The sequence below is a fragment of the Ursus maritimus genome, unplaced genomic scaffold (genome assembly GCF_017311325.1).
Source record: "Ursus maritimus isolate PB19 unplaced genomic scaffold, ASM1731132v1 scaffold_3, whole genome shotgun sequence".
Classification (NCBI taxonomy): domain Eukaryota; kingdom Metazoa; phylum Chordata; class Mammalia; order Carnivora; family Ursidae; genus Ursus; species Ursus maritimus.
Window position 1 is genome coordinate 56859853 of NW_024425563.1, and position 17250 is coordinate 56877102.

General features: G+C 37.5%; 1 protein-coding gene across 1 annotated transcript in view; it reads right to left on the reverse strand.

Annotated features, from left to right (window-relative positions):
* Positions 1-17250, reverse strand: part of BZW2 (basic leucine zipper and W2 domains 2) — a 62784-nt gene that overhangs the window by 30979 nt on the left and 14555 nt on the right. Inside the window, exon 2 of the mRNA XM_040644223.1 lies at positions 8290-8354. Within this exon, the coding sequence (XP_040500157.1) occupies positions 8290-8347 (58 nt within the window). The 5' untranslated portion in view covers positions 8348-8354. The remainder of the gene's footprint in view (positions 1-8289; positions 8355-17250) is intronic.

Below are 17250 nucleotides of genomic sequence, written 5' to 3' on the forward strand. Positions count from 1 at the left end.
CATTTATTCAATCAAACAATTTATTTTCTATTTAAAGGGGCCACAAAAATACGTTAACTCTATCTAATACATAATAAAATTGGTAACTGATCATTTCTGTCATCCACAGGATAGGCCAATGTAATCTATTGACCCTAACCATCTGAGAAAAAAATGAAGTATAACAATCAAAACTTAAAATTTTGTTTCATTTAGGTTAAAGAAAATGACTCAGGGAGAACTGCCTAAGAATAAAGGAGAGTATACAAATCAACAAAATAAAGATTAGGAGGGAGGAAATAAAGAGGGACATCTCTTTTTATTATTTGTTATTACTATTCTTATAATTGACAAATATTAGTTTCAATGATCAATATATCAATTATGTAATTGACATATTAGTTTCAGATGTGCAGCATAATGATTCAATGTTTGTATATTTTACAAAATGATTACTGCAGTAAGTCTAGTTAACATCTACCACCATACATAGAATTCTTTTTTCTTGTGATGAGAACTTTTAAGATCTAGCCTCCCAGCAACTTTCTATTATACCACACAGTATTATTAACTACAGCCACCATGCTGTACATCACATCTCTGGAACTTCTTTATTTCATTACTAGAAGTTTGTTTCTTTTGACTACCTTCACCCATTCTGCCTGCCTCTCACTCCCTGCCTCTGGCAACCACCAGTTGAGTTTTGGGGTATTGTTTTGTTTTGTTTTGAAAGATTACACACATAAGTAAGATCATATGGTATTTGTCTTTCTCTGTCTGACTTATTTATCATAATGCCCTCAAGGTCTATCCATGTTGTCCCAAAGATTAGATTTCTTTCTCTTTATTGCTTGATAATATTCTATTGTATATATGTATATATCACATTTTCTTTATCCGTTCATCCATGGACGGATACTTAGGTTGTTCCACACCTTGGTTATTGTAAATAATGTTGCAATGAATGTGGGGATGCCTGTATCTTTTCGAATTACTGTTCTCATTCATTTTCTTCAGATAAACACCCAGTAGCGGAATTACTAGATCATATGGTAGTTTTATTTTAAATTTTTAAAAAAAGATCTATTTATTTATGAGACAGAGAGAGAGAATATGTGTGTGGGGGGAGAGGGGAAGGAGAGGAAGAGAAAATCCTCTAGCAGACTCCCCACTGAACGTGAAGTTCAATGCGGGGCTGGATCCCAGGACCCTGAGACCATGACCTGAGCTGAAATCAAGAGTTGGCCACTTAACCGACTCAGCTACCAGATGCCCCTTTAAATTTTTTGAGGAACTTTCATCCTGTTTTCCATAGTGCCTATTCTACTCTACATTCCCATCAACATTTCATGAAGATTTCCTTTTCTCCACATGTATATCAACACTTAGTTCTTTTTACAAGATAAGTTATTCCAGGGCACTTAAATATTTAATATATACCATGAACTATAGATGTATATTTATAGCTTCAGAGCAGATGTTCTCAATCTTTTTGGTCTCATGACCCCCTGCCACCCTTAAAAAGTACTGAGGATTCCAAAGAGCCTTTTTCTGTAAGGAGGTTGTATCTATGGATATTTACTTTATAGAAATTAAAACAGAAAATTTAAAAATATTTATCAAATTAAAAAAAATTAGTGTGAAGACAGGCTTTGTTTAATCTCTTTAATGCCTGGCTTAATAGCAGACAGATGGATTCCCATATCCACTGTGCGCAATCTGTTATGGTATCATACGTCATGTAGCCTCTGGGAAACCACCATAAACCATGAGTGAACGTGTAAAAGAGGCAAATAAAATCTGGGTATTATAATGAAAATAGTTTTGAATGTGTAGAACCCCTGAAAGGACTTCAGAGGATTTAGGGATATGGATATATGGAGTTTCCTACCCTCAGCAGACTCCAGAGAGACTTTTTGTGGAAGGTCAGTTTGGAGTCAGATCTTTTTTTTTTTTTTTTTTTTTTTTTTTTTTTAGTATTCTCTACGCCCAATGTGGGGCTGGAATTCATGACCCTGAGATCAAGAGTCCCAGGCTCCACCAACGGAACCAGCTGGGAGCCCCTGGAGCCAGATCCTTAACAAAGCAAGGGATCACATACTGTTGAAAAGAAGTGAAGATGACAAACCCGAGGTCAGAAGAGGCAGGGAAAAAAGACTAAATTAAAGGTAAAGGTAGGATTCAATTCACAGGACTTCACTTTCATCTCCCCTTCCAGAGAATGAATTTGGATGTGGAAAGGGAGGGGCCAAGGGTGAATCAGAAACTTCACAAAAAGCCCATCATAAATACCTTTAGAGAGATAAGTGGACACTGCAACTCTAAGAAAGGAGGAGGAGAAGGAAGAGGAAGAAGAAAAGAAGAATAAAATGTTAAAAAAAAAAGAAGAAACATTTCATGTATAAAAGAGTTCTTGGAAATGGAAAGTAGGATAGAAAAAGTCAAAAACTCAATGGAAGAACTGAAAAAGAAAGCTGAGAATATCTCTTCGAAACTAGAAAAAAAGTCAAGAAAAAATGACCTAGAAAATAGGAGCAAAAAAATACGAAAAAGGGCACACTAGTCAAATGTCCACATAATTTAAATGAGAATTTTTTTTTAATTTTTTTTTTTTTTAAAGTCATCTCTACACCCAGTGCAGGGCTCGAACTCACAAAGCCGAGATTGAGAGTTGCATGCTCCACAGACGGAGCCAGCTGGGCGCCCTGAGAATTTTTTTTTTAAAGGAAAGAAATGATTTAAAAATTTGAAGAGTTTTACAGAGTTGAAAGGCATGGGTTTCTCCGTAAAGAGCTGTCTGCACACAAGGATTCAAAGTGGACCCATGATAAGACACCGCCGTTATCGTGTAATCTCAATGCTGGGAACAAAGCAGCTGTTGGCAGTTTCAGGGACAAAAACCCAAATCACGTATAAACTATCAAAAAACAGAATGACGTTAAAGATTTTTATTTACTTATTTTTTTGACAGAGAGAGAGAGAGAGCACAAGCAGGGGAAGTAGCAGAGGGAGGGGGAGAAACGGACTCCCCACTGAGCAAGGATCCTGATTGGGGCTCCATCCCAGGACCCCGGGATCATGACCTGAGCCAAAGGCAGCTGGCTTAACCGGCTGAGCCACCCAGGCATCCCCAGAATGACATTAAATTGCTCAACAGAAATACCAGAAACCAGAAGAAATTTCTTCAAAATTATGAGGAAAAATGGTTTCCAAACTCTAAGAACGGGGTTCAAACTGTTAACCAAGCGTAAATGCTTAATGAACGTATTTTGAGACATCCGAGGCCTCAAAAATGTTTCTCATACACTCTTTTCTAAAAAGCCACTGAAGCAGACACTCCACCAATATGAGAGAATAACTCATGATCTCATGATCTTATTAAGTCATGAGATCCCAGGAAAAAGAGAAAAAATAGGAAACAGGCAACAGGCCTCTCCCAGACAGCGGTGAAAAGATACTGCAAACATCTCACGGTGTCAGCTGTACTACTGGCCTTGAGGGCGAGCAGCCACGGAGGGTTTGTCACTGTGACAGCCTAATATGATATATGATAAGAATTCCTCAAGTTTTTGTATTTAAAGATTTATATGACGAAGGGAAAGGTTGGTATTGAGTAGTGTTAAGGCACTGACAACAACAGCAACAAAAAAGGGTAAATTATGAGATTTAAATTATGAAACATTAACTTCAAAGACCAAATGATGTTCAGAAAAAGAAGAGTAATCCAGTAACAGTGGACCTGTGAAGAGCATACACAAGTCACAGTAAGAGAAACCCTCCACACTGGTCCAGCTAAACTGGGCTACAGTAAAAAGAGTTGAGAAGAGGTCTGCAGGCAGGTAGGGCAGTGAAGACAGCTAAATCCTCATCTTCCAGAGTATCAAGTGCAGATATAATACCTCCCCCAGAAAACTCAGGATATAACCATGTAAGAATGTTACTTGGTTACGTGAACGTAAAATTAAAAGAAGCGTATAAAGAGCGGAAGGCACTCCTCTGGGGAGCCTACTTGCTGTTGCTATAACATGTCCTGCAGGATGGTTGGACTACTTAAACTGTGTGACTCGCATACATTAAAAAACTACTTGAAAACCAGATAGCACCTGTCTGGTTTGTACAGACTGACTCCTTATACTGGTCTAGTAGGAGGGGTGAGTAGTAAGGGGTTAACACCACAGCATGAGAACCAGAGAAGAATGGCATTCCCAGTACCAGTCAGAGTCACACAGCGTAAGATGCCATAAAGACAGACGTAACTTGAACACTATTTTTCACGAACAAGAGATAAAAGTCCTTTTGATGCCATTAGCAAAACATTATGCAGCCAAGAACATGCAAATGTTGACTGTGGGGGAGGGGGGGAATATAATTGAGGTCTTGTTTTATGGAGGGGGAGGAAGAGAATGGGAACTCCAGAGGAACAGATGACTAGAAGCTGGGGGGGGGGGGGGGGGGACTGTGATTGCTGGGAGGAACTCACTGGCAAGCAAAGGACACTTCATCCCCCTCTCAGGGTCCAGCCAAAAGGTAATTCTCCTAACCCCTTGGCAGAAGAAGTTTACTTTCCTGTTATATGAGAACATGAGAAGCGAAAACACCACAAGTTGTTTATTGTCTCGTAACCAGCTTTCAAACCCAACTGAGGCCATTCCCGCAACGGCACTACAACGTACTTGAATGTGGACTCGGGTGGTAGAACAGACTTTGCTGATCTGAAAATTATAAATTCGAGGCATTGCAAAATGAAAGTTAGTAAATAGGGAAAAATGTAGACCATGCTAAGAATTCATGCAGAGGACTTTGTTTTGAATCCGAAAGACAACTAAAAACTTGTGTTTGTATAAAGCCCTTCACTTCAGTTCTGTTTTCCCAAGAGATTTGCCAAGGAAGAGGCAAGTAAGAGGAGGAAGACAGCATCCTGGCCAGAGACACTTGAACAGTGAGCGATAATGCATTAGGTCAAGATGATCGCCTGTAGCTCGGGAAGCTTAAGAAGTGGTGATGGCATGCTAGGATTAATCATTCTTTTGCAGGCTGAAAAGCAGCTCCCATCTGCTAAGATAAAACATCCATCCAGAGGAATAGAAAATTCCTCAACAAGAAAATGACAAGAACACTGATGAAAATCTGGGGAAACATGACAATATTTTACCCCAAAATTCTTTTTTATCTGAAACAACATTATATGTACTTTGCATTTCACTTGAGGACAGTCTAGCAAAAATACTAACAAAATCCTAATGAAAATATGCCATTACTTGCTTGAGTTTCCATTTGGCAGGTCTAACCTCCCTTGAGGCGGGAAGTATATAATTAGGGTCTCAAATTTATACTGTGTTGGTGAATCACAAGTGTGACACTACGGAGTTAGTCATGCTGGCCCTTACACTGACATAGAGAAACAGGCTTATTTCTGATGCTCAAATATGCCTGTAAGTTATCTAAACTCACTGCTTTCTCTGGGAACCACGGTAACCGGTTGATATAATATTTTTCTTACTGTTAATTAAGGGATAAATAACACAACCTGCTTCCTTTTTTGAATGTCACTTAAGTATAGTAAATGAATAAGAACAATCATGGGTTTTCTAACTATATACATATATTTACGTATATATATTTGCAGACATACATATTTCAAAATTCGACAGTTTACTAGATTAGTTGCTAACACTTATTATAAATCTAAGAGTGATTTAAAGACACCAGGGCAGATGAAAAGTCTCAGGGAAAACCCAGGGTATGTGGGCACTCTGGATGCCTGTCGTTGGTCATTTTTCTCTCCTATTTTTTCTAATTTTAATCCAATTTCTCTACAAAATTTATAGGGAGGCAAGTTCAGTTATTAAATATTTCATTTAGCTAAGCATAGCAATGGCTCAGGGGAGAAATTTCCATTGTTTCAAATTCCCACAAGCCACATTAGAAAACATAATTTCTTTGAAGAAAATATTATAAACAAGATGTGTATATTTCATAAAGGAAAAGAGTCTGAATAGATTCTAAATGATGTGTCCTATCATAATGTTTAGTTTTGATGTTAAGCAATAGAAAATACATTTTTTTTAACTAACTTGGCATGGAAGAGCATTATTAGCTTTGCTAGCAAACAGTTTCAAACCGAAGACAGATCCTCAGAAGACAGCCTATGAAAATGACCTTGAAATAGCCTCACTAGATTTTTTGCCTCAGCTCTACAAAACTGCCAACCATTTATCTGAAGTCAGCTCTATCATAATAGCAAAAGAAAAGCCAAAGCACGATAAATCATCAGGAGGCAATTCACTAGTATGAAGTGTAGAAAATGAGGTTGACTCCATTTTTTTCCCCCAGCCAGCAGTTTGGCACAAAACAGCTCAAGCGCTGCTGAAATCCCCAGCAGACCTGAGTTATATAAATCCCGATCAACTGACAGATAATATATATTCCTGGTAGCTCTCTCTGAGTGTTCCAGCAGCAGGAAGATGCAGGCACAATCTTGCCCACTGACTGAATCAGAGACAAACCAGCTCAGAATTAGAGAAAACCTTTCCAGTTCAGAACTGAAGACTGACTCTAAGGGCCAGTTTACTTGTTGAGTCAAGTCGGCTGTTGTGCAATCCTTGGGCCCTCTCCTGGCTTTTAAGCTCAGTTACCGTGAATCAGCGTCACACGAATAAAACTGTTCGAGTTGGAGATCCAGGTCTGAGATTAACACGTTCCCCCAGTGGGCAGGGGAAGGCGAACCTTTCTGCACCTCACAGTTGGGCATATATTAGATATTATCACATTACCAGGCTCAACAATACCGTAACTATAATTAGCTTTCTGAACTATATTGTTCCTTACAGATGAAGTCCTTTTAAAATCATCCACATCATTTTTTTCCCCATGACTGCTTTTAAACCATGAGATAACGAAGGCGCATGGACTGTAATGCCTTGTATTGATATCAACATCTGGATTTCAATGGGGGAAATATAGTGGGGACACAAGTTGTAAGACCAAGATGAGGACCAAGCAGACGGAGATGGCTCAGGCCATGTGTCTTAGTTTGCAGGGATGAGCCAGGGATGAAAATTAAATTAGGTGAGGAAAAAGGAGGGAAAGCACAAGACAAAAATACTGTACAAAATAAGCTTTTGCTTACTTTCAATTTTTTTTTCATTTTTTAGTAGGTATGTGAATTCCCAGCAGGCAACATTTACAGTTAAATTCAGCCTCCGCTGCTATCTAGTGACCCTCATGAACTCTTCTACTTTCAACGGCTGATTGCATTCAGACTTCCTTTCCTTCTGCAAGGCTAGACTCGCTACTTAGGCAGACACAGTACTTATGCAAGAGAGCATGAGCTGCCAGGGCTACCTCAACTTTGGAAATGCCAAAGCTGTATACTATGGGCTATCAGTTCAACAATTTAGCACTTGGTGACCATTACCTGCCACCAAGCTTCGCAATCAGCAGGGAGCCATACGCGGAGATATCCAATCGTCATTCATCTTTCTACATGATATTTCCTTAAATATGTTTCAGTTTTTGTCCCGAGTGTTAGTCAACATATTTCATATCATGTTTCCTTTTAAAAAATTTTCCTTTTCAAGTTACGGCTCAACTGTTTTTTTTTTTTTTTTTTGGAAGTCCGAAAGGCCTTCTATATAATTATGCAAAACTGATTGAAAATTTACAACTATTCTTTACGCAGAAAGGATGGTAACATGAACATAGCATAAAAAGAAGTCACTCGCAAAAACAGAAATGTTACCAGTCATCAAACAGGGTCTATCACTACCTTTCCACAGTAAAAGACACTTGAAAATATCCCAAGCTTTAAAGATATTTAGGCAGTAAATTTAATTTAATTTGACTTCTTAAATTTTCAAGTGTAAAAACTCATCAATATCTCCTTCCCTAATTTACTTTTCTCCTAAGTTTTACCATCTTTGCTCTCAACATTTCCTTAAAAAAAACAACAAAGAAAGCAAAACTCAAATACAAATGCCGATGTCAGAAACAGTAGAGTTTATCTATTGTCTTCATAGCCTCACAGGAGAGTGAGGAAACCTGACCAGATAGAATCATCCTCCTTTAGTAGATAAAGACACAAAGTTCAGACAAGTTAAATGACTTGTTCAAAGTCAAACACGTAAATAACTTGCTGTTCAAAGGCTTGAATGCAGAACTTCAGATTCTGCATCCAGAGCTCAAAAGAATCGAATGAGGGAGGTTCAGTGGAAACAAGACTAACTCTAATCCTTCTGCAATCTAACTTGGTTAGAACTTTACCCACTCTCCAAACCCCCAAACACATGCAAACACACAGCACCACCTTACCCCTTTTCCGAGTTTTGAACCGCTGGCCTGTTAGCACTGGCTTCTGATGCTTATTCATAAAATTTCTGAAAACAAAGAAAATAAATATATTTCAAATAAGCAGTTCAAATAAAAGTGTATGGCTAGTAAGTATGCGTTCCACCTCACCTATACTGAATATACTTTTAAAAGCAAGGCATAACTGTAACTGTTGAACTAGAAAAACTTTTAAAATTTAATATCTAGTGTTGACAAGAGACATAGGGAAAACGACCACAGACATAAACTTTGGCGTAGGGAATAAACTCCATGCAGTTCTTTGGGAAGCATTTGGTGAATATAAATATTTACACGTGCATAACCCGTAGTCCACATATTCTTTTACTAGAAATTCGCTTTGCCATTTTACCCACACGAATATGCATATTTATGCTTGCGTGCACTGATGTGCATACGTGTGTATAAAAGGATTTAGTCGCAGCATTGTTGAATAAAAACTTGCAAAGTTAAGTGCCCATAAGCAGTAGTCTCGTTAAATATGTTGTAAGAAGCCATCACATGGAGAGTTATGAAGCTTTACAGAAGAATGAGATCTAAACGCAGTGCTACATTTCTTGCCCTGGCTCCCTCTCTGATCATGTTTCAGCCATCTGCGTCCCTCCCCATCATTCACTGTGCTCCAGCCACACTGCTCTCTTCTTCCAATGTGCCGGAAAAGGCTGCCTCTCCTCTGGGAAGGATCTTTCCCCAGCCATTCACGTAGCTCACTCTCTGCCCTTACTCGAGTGCCTCCTTTTCAGAGAAGCGTTCCCTGGTCACCCCCCACAAATGGTGACCCTTGTCACTCTCTCTCTCCTTCCCTAGCTTTATTTCTCTTCTCAGTCCTTAGAAGCACCTGCCATTTCACTATGACTTGTTTGCCTATGGTCCATTTCCCCCATTAGAATGTAACCCCCACATTGAGTAGGGACTTTGCAGGTTTTACTCAAAGCAGTATCTTTAGCATCTAAAACAATACTAAGGAAAGAGCTAGCATTTAGTAAATAATTGTCAAATAAGCTGTTGCACAGATATGGAAAGATGTTCAAGGCGTACTGTTAATGGAAAAAAGCAAGATGAATTAAAGAGTGAAGTGTAATTTTCTGGTTAAAAAGAGAATATATATAATATTTGCTTTTCTCTGCAAAGAAAATTTAAGAAAGATTAAATTATCTTCAAAAAAAGTAAAAATCCGCCCTGTAAGACCTCTTAAAAATTAAGAATAACCTTGTGGCATTAATATTATAATATGAAAATATATCCAGATTGCCAAAATTATGAAGACCACACAATTAAGAAAATGTCAAGCAAATTATTTAGTTACCTTTCAAAATTCTTTTTAAGTTGTGATTTGAGAATGTCTAGATTTTTCTAGACATTAATTAAGCCACCATCAAACAATCAAGAAAATGTGTATTCAAGTAAACTATTTAATTATGTCTCAAAGTTTAAAAAGATCCTTAAAAAGTGTAAAAATGATCCTATTCATATACCAAAACTTTCCAAACCAGGAAAGAAGAAAATCTATTTTCATATGGACAGTAATCTGTTTATCACTTAAAAACTTTCGTCATGATTTAAAAAGCGGAATGGATTAAAAAGAAAAGTAACAAACACAAAAAGGATTTTCTCTTATGGTTTAAGTAGAGAGAATTTTTATGAATCCTATAAAGTGAACTTAATGTATCATATTTTGAGCTATAAAGGTGACTAAGCCAGATTCCATGCCCTCAAAGAGCACAGGGCCTAGAGGAGATAAAATCCACAAACATTTACAATACAATAGCAGTACAGATCCAGAACAAAGGGCGGGGAAAGTGATTGCTCTGTGTGTGTGTGGGGGGGGGGGGGGGGGCAGCAGCTACACACTGAAATAGTTGCAAATGCAATAAACTTAATGAAATCTCATTTTATTTGATGGAAGTTGGAAATAGAGCTTCTAATGCATTATTTACATCCACTATGAAACTCATTCAGAAATTTCCTTGTTGGCATTTTCAACCGATTCACTCTGGATTAGCAAACATTTCATTGGGGGTACTCATAATGAATGTGTTTGTGTGTTTCTTGTTTCTACACCTCCCCAAACACTACAAATATTATATAAAATAGTTTCCTGTGCCAGCAAAGAAAAAAAAATACCTGTTAAAGGGTTTAGGTCACGTACTGAGGTATAAAACCGAAAACAAACTCCAAGTAGCCTGAAGCTTTTCTAACGCAGGTGAACATGCTGCAAAGTTACTCTTTGCTAAAGAGGTCTCTATCTGGGGATCAATAAAAACCGTTTAAAAGTGTGAGCCTTCTCGTAAAGTTCTATTTTACAGCCCAGAATAAAAACACAGAATTCTTTAACTCTACCGTAGCATTTTGTTGCTGTTTTTCTGCTAATGAGGAATTACCACGAAACACAACCTACCTATGAGCGAATTACTCTATTTTAAAAATCTTTAGCTCCATTTATACTTTCTTCAGTTCTAAACGCAAAAGTTTGTTTCTTCACGGTCTTGTTTTGTGACCTTATTTTTCACACCCTCCGTATACCGCAGGTAGAAAACAACATAACGACATGTAAAACAAAGAAGCATACAAAGATTTTGACGTACACCACTGCAAAAATTAAAACAGACACAATCAGAAACTCACCTACTGGTACTGAAAGACTAACTGAAGATATTCTGTTCACCAAAAGTCTCTATCACTTAGCTGTTACTATTTAGAGCAGCAGCTTGGCTTGTCTCTAAATTTAGCAATCCGTGCTACATTATAATCTGCTCCAGTGAGGTCAGGCTTTATAAGGCACTCACTTGAAGCCCTGACGGGAGAGAAGCAAGGGCACTTTGAATAAGAAACTGTGCTAGTTTAAACCTGGGAAAGTAACAAAAAATAACAGTTCTATTAGGCCAATGGCCAAAGCTTATTTTGATTAGGTTGCATCATAATTCACAACTTGAAAATAACTAAAAATACATACACATAGGTATGTATAGATGCGTATTTTATTTTTAAAGTTTTTATTTATTTATTTGACAGCGAGAGACAGCCAGCGAGAGAGGGAGCACAAGCAGGGGGAGTGGGAGAGGAAGAAGCAGGCTCCCAGTGGAGGAACCTGATGCCGGGCTTGATCCCAGAACGCCGGGATCAGGCCCTTAGCCGAAGGCAGACGCTTAACGACTCAGCCACCCAGGCGCCCCTGGATGCGAATTTTAAATCAGAGTTTAACAGACTCCTCAGAGACAAAACTTATCTGGGGTACAACCTATACATGCATTCAAAACACTACAAGCCAAACACACAGACAAAATAAAACTAAGCTCATGTCCCCCCAAAATGGAAAAGCTCCGTGGTTTTTAAAATAGTATTACAAGAAAACTGTATGTACAATGATAAAACAAAACTGGATTTAAATATTTCACATGTCATCTAAGAGACTAAATTTCTTGGCTATTCCACAAGAGAGAATAAAATATTAAAAAGATTCAATCAAAAATTCAAAACTAAGTACGCTATTAATGAAATAAACATTTTAAAAATAACCTCCTAAACTGAGAGGCCCAATTGAAAGATGTTTCCGTTTAACATACAGAAATAAGATTTAACACTCCCCCTCCCCCCGCCCCGTCACTATTCTTACTGTCCCGGGTCCTTTGTAGATTCTATCCCTTACTCCCAACGGACTCTGGGCCCAAGTGTGACAATGGGTCAGCAGCTCAGATGGGTTGGCCTCTTGGCAACTGTGCTCTAATTCTGCCAGTTGCCCCGCACACCTTGAGTAGATTGACACACTGTGTGTTGTCTTGCCTTGTATTTTTCTTCTTTAATTCCCTTCATTTTGGAAAGAATCTGATCTACCAGAGGAGGACTGATTTTCTTGTTATTTCTATAGGGGGATGACTGTTCTTCTGGTCTGGATAATCTCTGAACTATGATAATCTGCCTTATATCATATATTATACTGCTAATATATACATATAACTAGGCATTTCAAACAACCACAACTTGACGAATATGCATATGCTAGAGTGGGGTCACAATCTTCTCCTATAAAGGGATAAAACAAACTAGTTTGGGTGCTGTGAGCCACATGGTGTCTGTTACACTACTCAGTTCTGCTGTTAGGGCCTGATAGCAGCCATAGACAATATGTAAACAAGTTATTCCAATAAAACTTTATTTACAGAACAAGTGGTGGATCAGACTGGGCTCTCAGGTTGTGGTCTGCCACCCCCCATTCTAAAGCAGTGTATCCAACAGAACTGTCTGTGATGATGGAAACGTTCAGTTACCTGTACTGTCTAATATGGAAGCTACTAGACACATGTAGCCATTGAGCCCTTGAAATGTGGCGAGTGCAATTAAGGAATTTAAATTTATTTAATTTTAATTAAAATGAAAATAGCCAATATGGCCAGTGGTTATGTTGGACAACCCCATTCTAAGGAATTCATTATGGCCCAACACACTTCATTTTGATAAAAGAGGTGAAAATACATCCAAATAATAGAAAGTTTTTAATTAAATATTTTTAAAAATTTAATTTTAATTAAATTTTAATTAAATTTTAAAGGAGGATTTTGCCCAAATTTCAAACCCAGGTGGCTATTGTGAGAAAGAAAAAAAAAAAACCCAAACTTCAAGGCAAAACTCTCTGTGTGTAGTAAATAATTCATTATGGCCCTTGGGGCGCCTGGGTGGCACAGCGGTTATGCGTCTGCCTTCGGCTCAGGGCGTGATCCCTGCGTTGTGGGATCAAGCCCCACATCAGGCTCCTCCGCTGTGAGCCTGCTTCTTCCTTTCCCACTCCCCCTGCTTGTGTTCCCTCTCTTGCTGGCTGTCTCTCTCTCTGTCGAATAAATGAATAAAATCTTAAAAAAAAATTCATTATGGCCCAACACACTTCATTTTGATAAAAGAGGTGAAAATACATCCAAAGAATAGAAAGGTTTTAATTAAATTTTTTAAAAAATTAAATTTTAATTAAATTTTAATTAAATTTTAAAGGAGGATTTTGCCCAAATTTCAGAACCAGGTGGCTATTGTGAGAAAGAAAAAAACCCCCAAACTTCAAGGCAAAACTCTCTGTGTGAAGTAAATAATCCTGGAGACAGTAAGGAGAAAAAAAGACTTCCAATGTTAAGATAATAAAAGTTATAGGGCAACAATATCATCTCCGAAATATAAAGTGTTTCACAAAGATACAGTAACACTAGCACACAAAACTAGTAATACAACTGAGCCACTTCACTGCAACATTCCCCGGAAGTACTTTGTGTTTAGTAGTGACTTTCAAGAACTACCTTTTAGTCTATGTTCCAAATGAGCGGAATAATGTAACATAAAAATAACAAACTAAAAACTGCCCATAGTTATAAACTAGTCTCCTTTCCATTAAAGCTAAAACTCCAAGAACATACATCATAAAATCCTTTACAGAAAGTTGTCATGTCCAGGAGTCATTTGGGTTGATAACAATGATCTCAAAAGAAGCAAAAATAATTAAGTTGCACTTTGAATGTGTAAATTATTAACATTCTAAAGCAACAGACCAGAAAAATGCTTACAATAACACTACACTTTGTTGCCCAAAATCATATTCGCTTGTTTAATGTCCTTATCATGATTTTGTACCAAACAGCCTCTCTATAATCAAAATCACCCAGCCTCTACAAAATGGTTCACTGTATCTCCAAACAAATTCTATATAGGTTTTAGTTTTTATAATAATTGAAAAAGATGAAATTTAAAATAGCAGTCTACCTATAAAAGAAAAATGTTTGTAAATAAAATCAGATATTCCCTTCTTTAGTGCAAAAATATTGCTTTTAAATTCATATCCCCCTTACTCTTTCCTATCCGTAATGGTATAAAAGTGCAAATAATCTTTCTTAAAGAGCACAAAACTTAATAATAGTTCACGCCTCAAGAATCTACAGCTATGTATTTCCAGAGGGACATGAATGGTGGAAACTTAAATTGTGCTAAGCAACCACCTGACAAGGAAAGAATGACCAACGCCCAAAGGAATTATGTTGTGAAAAAAAGAGCACTAAGAGCTAACTGTTCATCTAAATCTTTTAAGATATAAAGGCATCACAATAAAATTTCCATTATCACATTTCCCAGTTTCACACCTTAAACTTACTAGTATACCTACCTTGTTTCTGAATGCTGATATTCTGCTTTCCTTTTAGCAAAAATAGAAATATTCTAAAAATTACATTTTAAGTATCACATACAACTTCTTCATAGAAATAAATGAAGATAATATGTAATGTCATTTATTTCCTCTTAGTGAAGTTAATTTAGAAAACCTTCAAGAATTGAAAATAAAATCCTAAAATGTTTTCATCCCATCAATTCACGCCCTCTGCTTACAGTCACTTCTAAAAGTACCTTGGACATGTACATTCCCTTCTCTGGACTTCCATTTTCCCCAGATGCAATCTCTCCCAGAACCTTCCCTTCCCTTAATAACTGACCAGGCATATACATTCACCTTTACAGATGAACTTTATAGATGGTCTAATCTTGCGGATGTGACTCTTAAGTCTCTCAACACTTGGGAAGACACAAGCACACATACACAACAGACACTGTAGCATACTTGGGCTTTTAGAAAACCAGTCCCTCAAATAGAATGTTTCAAAGTATTTTAATAGCAAAATGCCCCCAAGCCTCTGTTCTAGGTAAGTTAAGACACTTAGAACTTTTGTCTACCAGGCAACAGCATTGTGATGACTGCATACCTACAATATTTCAAACCATAAATTTTGAGAACTTAGAGGAAATGGTGGTATAAAACAAGGAAATGCTCAAAGATTAGGCAGCTGTGGTTTAAATATTAATTTGTATTTTGGGGGTGCTTATGCGTTAAGGACAGCGGTTTTATTCTGGGGTCATCGTATCCTCCACGGGACGTGTGGCAATGTCTGTAGACCCATATTTTGTCACGCTGGGGAAGTGCGGATGCTGATGTCTAGTAGGTAGATGGTATGGACGCCGCTAAGTAATGGACAAGGCACAGGAGAGCCCCCCACAACACAGGGTTCTCTGGTCCAAAATTTTAGTTGTGCTGAAGCTGGAAAATCCTACACCAAAAAGGAAAAAAATTGTGAGCAAAACCAGAGATGGTCTTTGCTCGCAAGAGTTAAAAACTGTGCACATACATCTACACACACCAGATCAACAACCAGGCAGATATTTCCTCAAGTGACTTATTTCTGTTTGCCAAACATTGATGTTAATTTTAGAGAAAACACATTTATCACTGAGTAGCTTGTCATAGCTAAAATCAAAAGTGCAATTAGTATACAAAATAAATGCTTCCCGCAGTCTTTAATACTAATTGCTGTCTTTCCACATTGATAATTTTACACCCTCTGATAATCAGAGGGGAAGACGGGGGGTAGGCAACAATATGGGACTGAAGAGGGAGGCCGAAAAAGAGAAGGATGAGCAAATAAATTTTCCCTACTTTTGGGTATCACCATAGTGAGAATAGAAGGAAAACAAAGAAAAGATAAAATATATGACTGAAAACTGCAATTGTTTAATTTTTCAGACTTGGAGAAAATAATGAGATGTTAAATAGAAACAGCAAAGAAAAAAACCCCAAAACCCCAAACAAAACAAAAACCACCCAACAAATTCTATGTACATGATATGATCTAAGCTACATAAAGCACACTAGCACTCAACAGTGGTCAACATGAGCACTGAGTTCAAAGGGCATTTTATTCCTCTTACATTACTTGTCTATATTTTCTATAATATAAGGATATATAATTTTTAATTAGAAAAGTTATATGTGTTTAAATGGAAATGTTTTAACTTCTTTTGAAGTTTAAACCAATCCCCAAAGGGTCACAAGTAATAATATTATCTGTGCATAAAGAGAAATATGACAAAGCATCTAAGTTTCATTTCCTACTAAAAGAAACAAAGGTCTCTTGGATAAATGGCTGATTCCAAAGTTGGAGCATGGAAGGTTCCATATGATCCTGAGATGTCTTGTATCACAAAAGCGAATTGCTTTTAACAAAAAAAAAGTAAAAATAGATCAAACTACAGAGAAACCATCCTGAGGACAAGCCACTAACATACCTGAGATAATCTGGCCATCAGAATAATTGAAAACAGCATGAATAATGACTCACTGAATAAAGTAAGAATCTACAAGTCCACACTCAATGTATTTTAGAGAAAGCAAATATATCAGTGCACTAGGGAAAGGAAAGTAATTGGGCAGAAATGAAAGTTTTCTTTTCAGTAGAATGCCAACTGATAAATAGGGAAGGAAACATGGAGTAGAAAATCATCATTTTGCAATCACTGCACCAAAAATTGATCCTTGCAAGAATCATCAATGTATACTAAAAGCGCCGAGACATGTGCGCGTGTGGGCAGGTGTGCTCGACTATCAACAGGATATTCAGATCGCCTCAAAGCATCTTGGTAAAAATTACAAAAAGAAAAATGGTAAACTCCACAGTGGAGAAACAAGATAACACCTTAAACCAAGGAACAACAGACATCACAGGGCTCTGGATGTTTACAGTTAGAAGAGGATATTATTTATGTGGCATTCCAAACAAAATGCATGATCTCAATCTAATGACAAGGAAACAAATGCAGATCTAGGGACATTCTCCCAAACAACGGGCCTGTATTCTTCAAAAATGTCACTATCTTAAAAAACAAAAATCAAAGAACTGTAGCAAATAAAAGGAGAATCAAAAGGACATTACTGAGGGCTTCAGAGGGGAGGGGGGTGGGGGAATGGGATAGACTGGTGATGGGTAGTAAGGAGGGCACATATTGCATGGTGCACTGGGTGTTATACGCAACTAATGAATCATCGAACTTTGCATCAGAAACCAGGGATGTACTGTATGGTGACTAACATAATATAATAAAAAAACATTAAAAAAAAAAGAGGACATTACT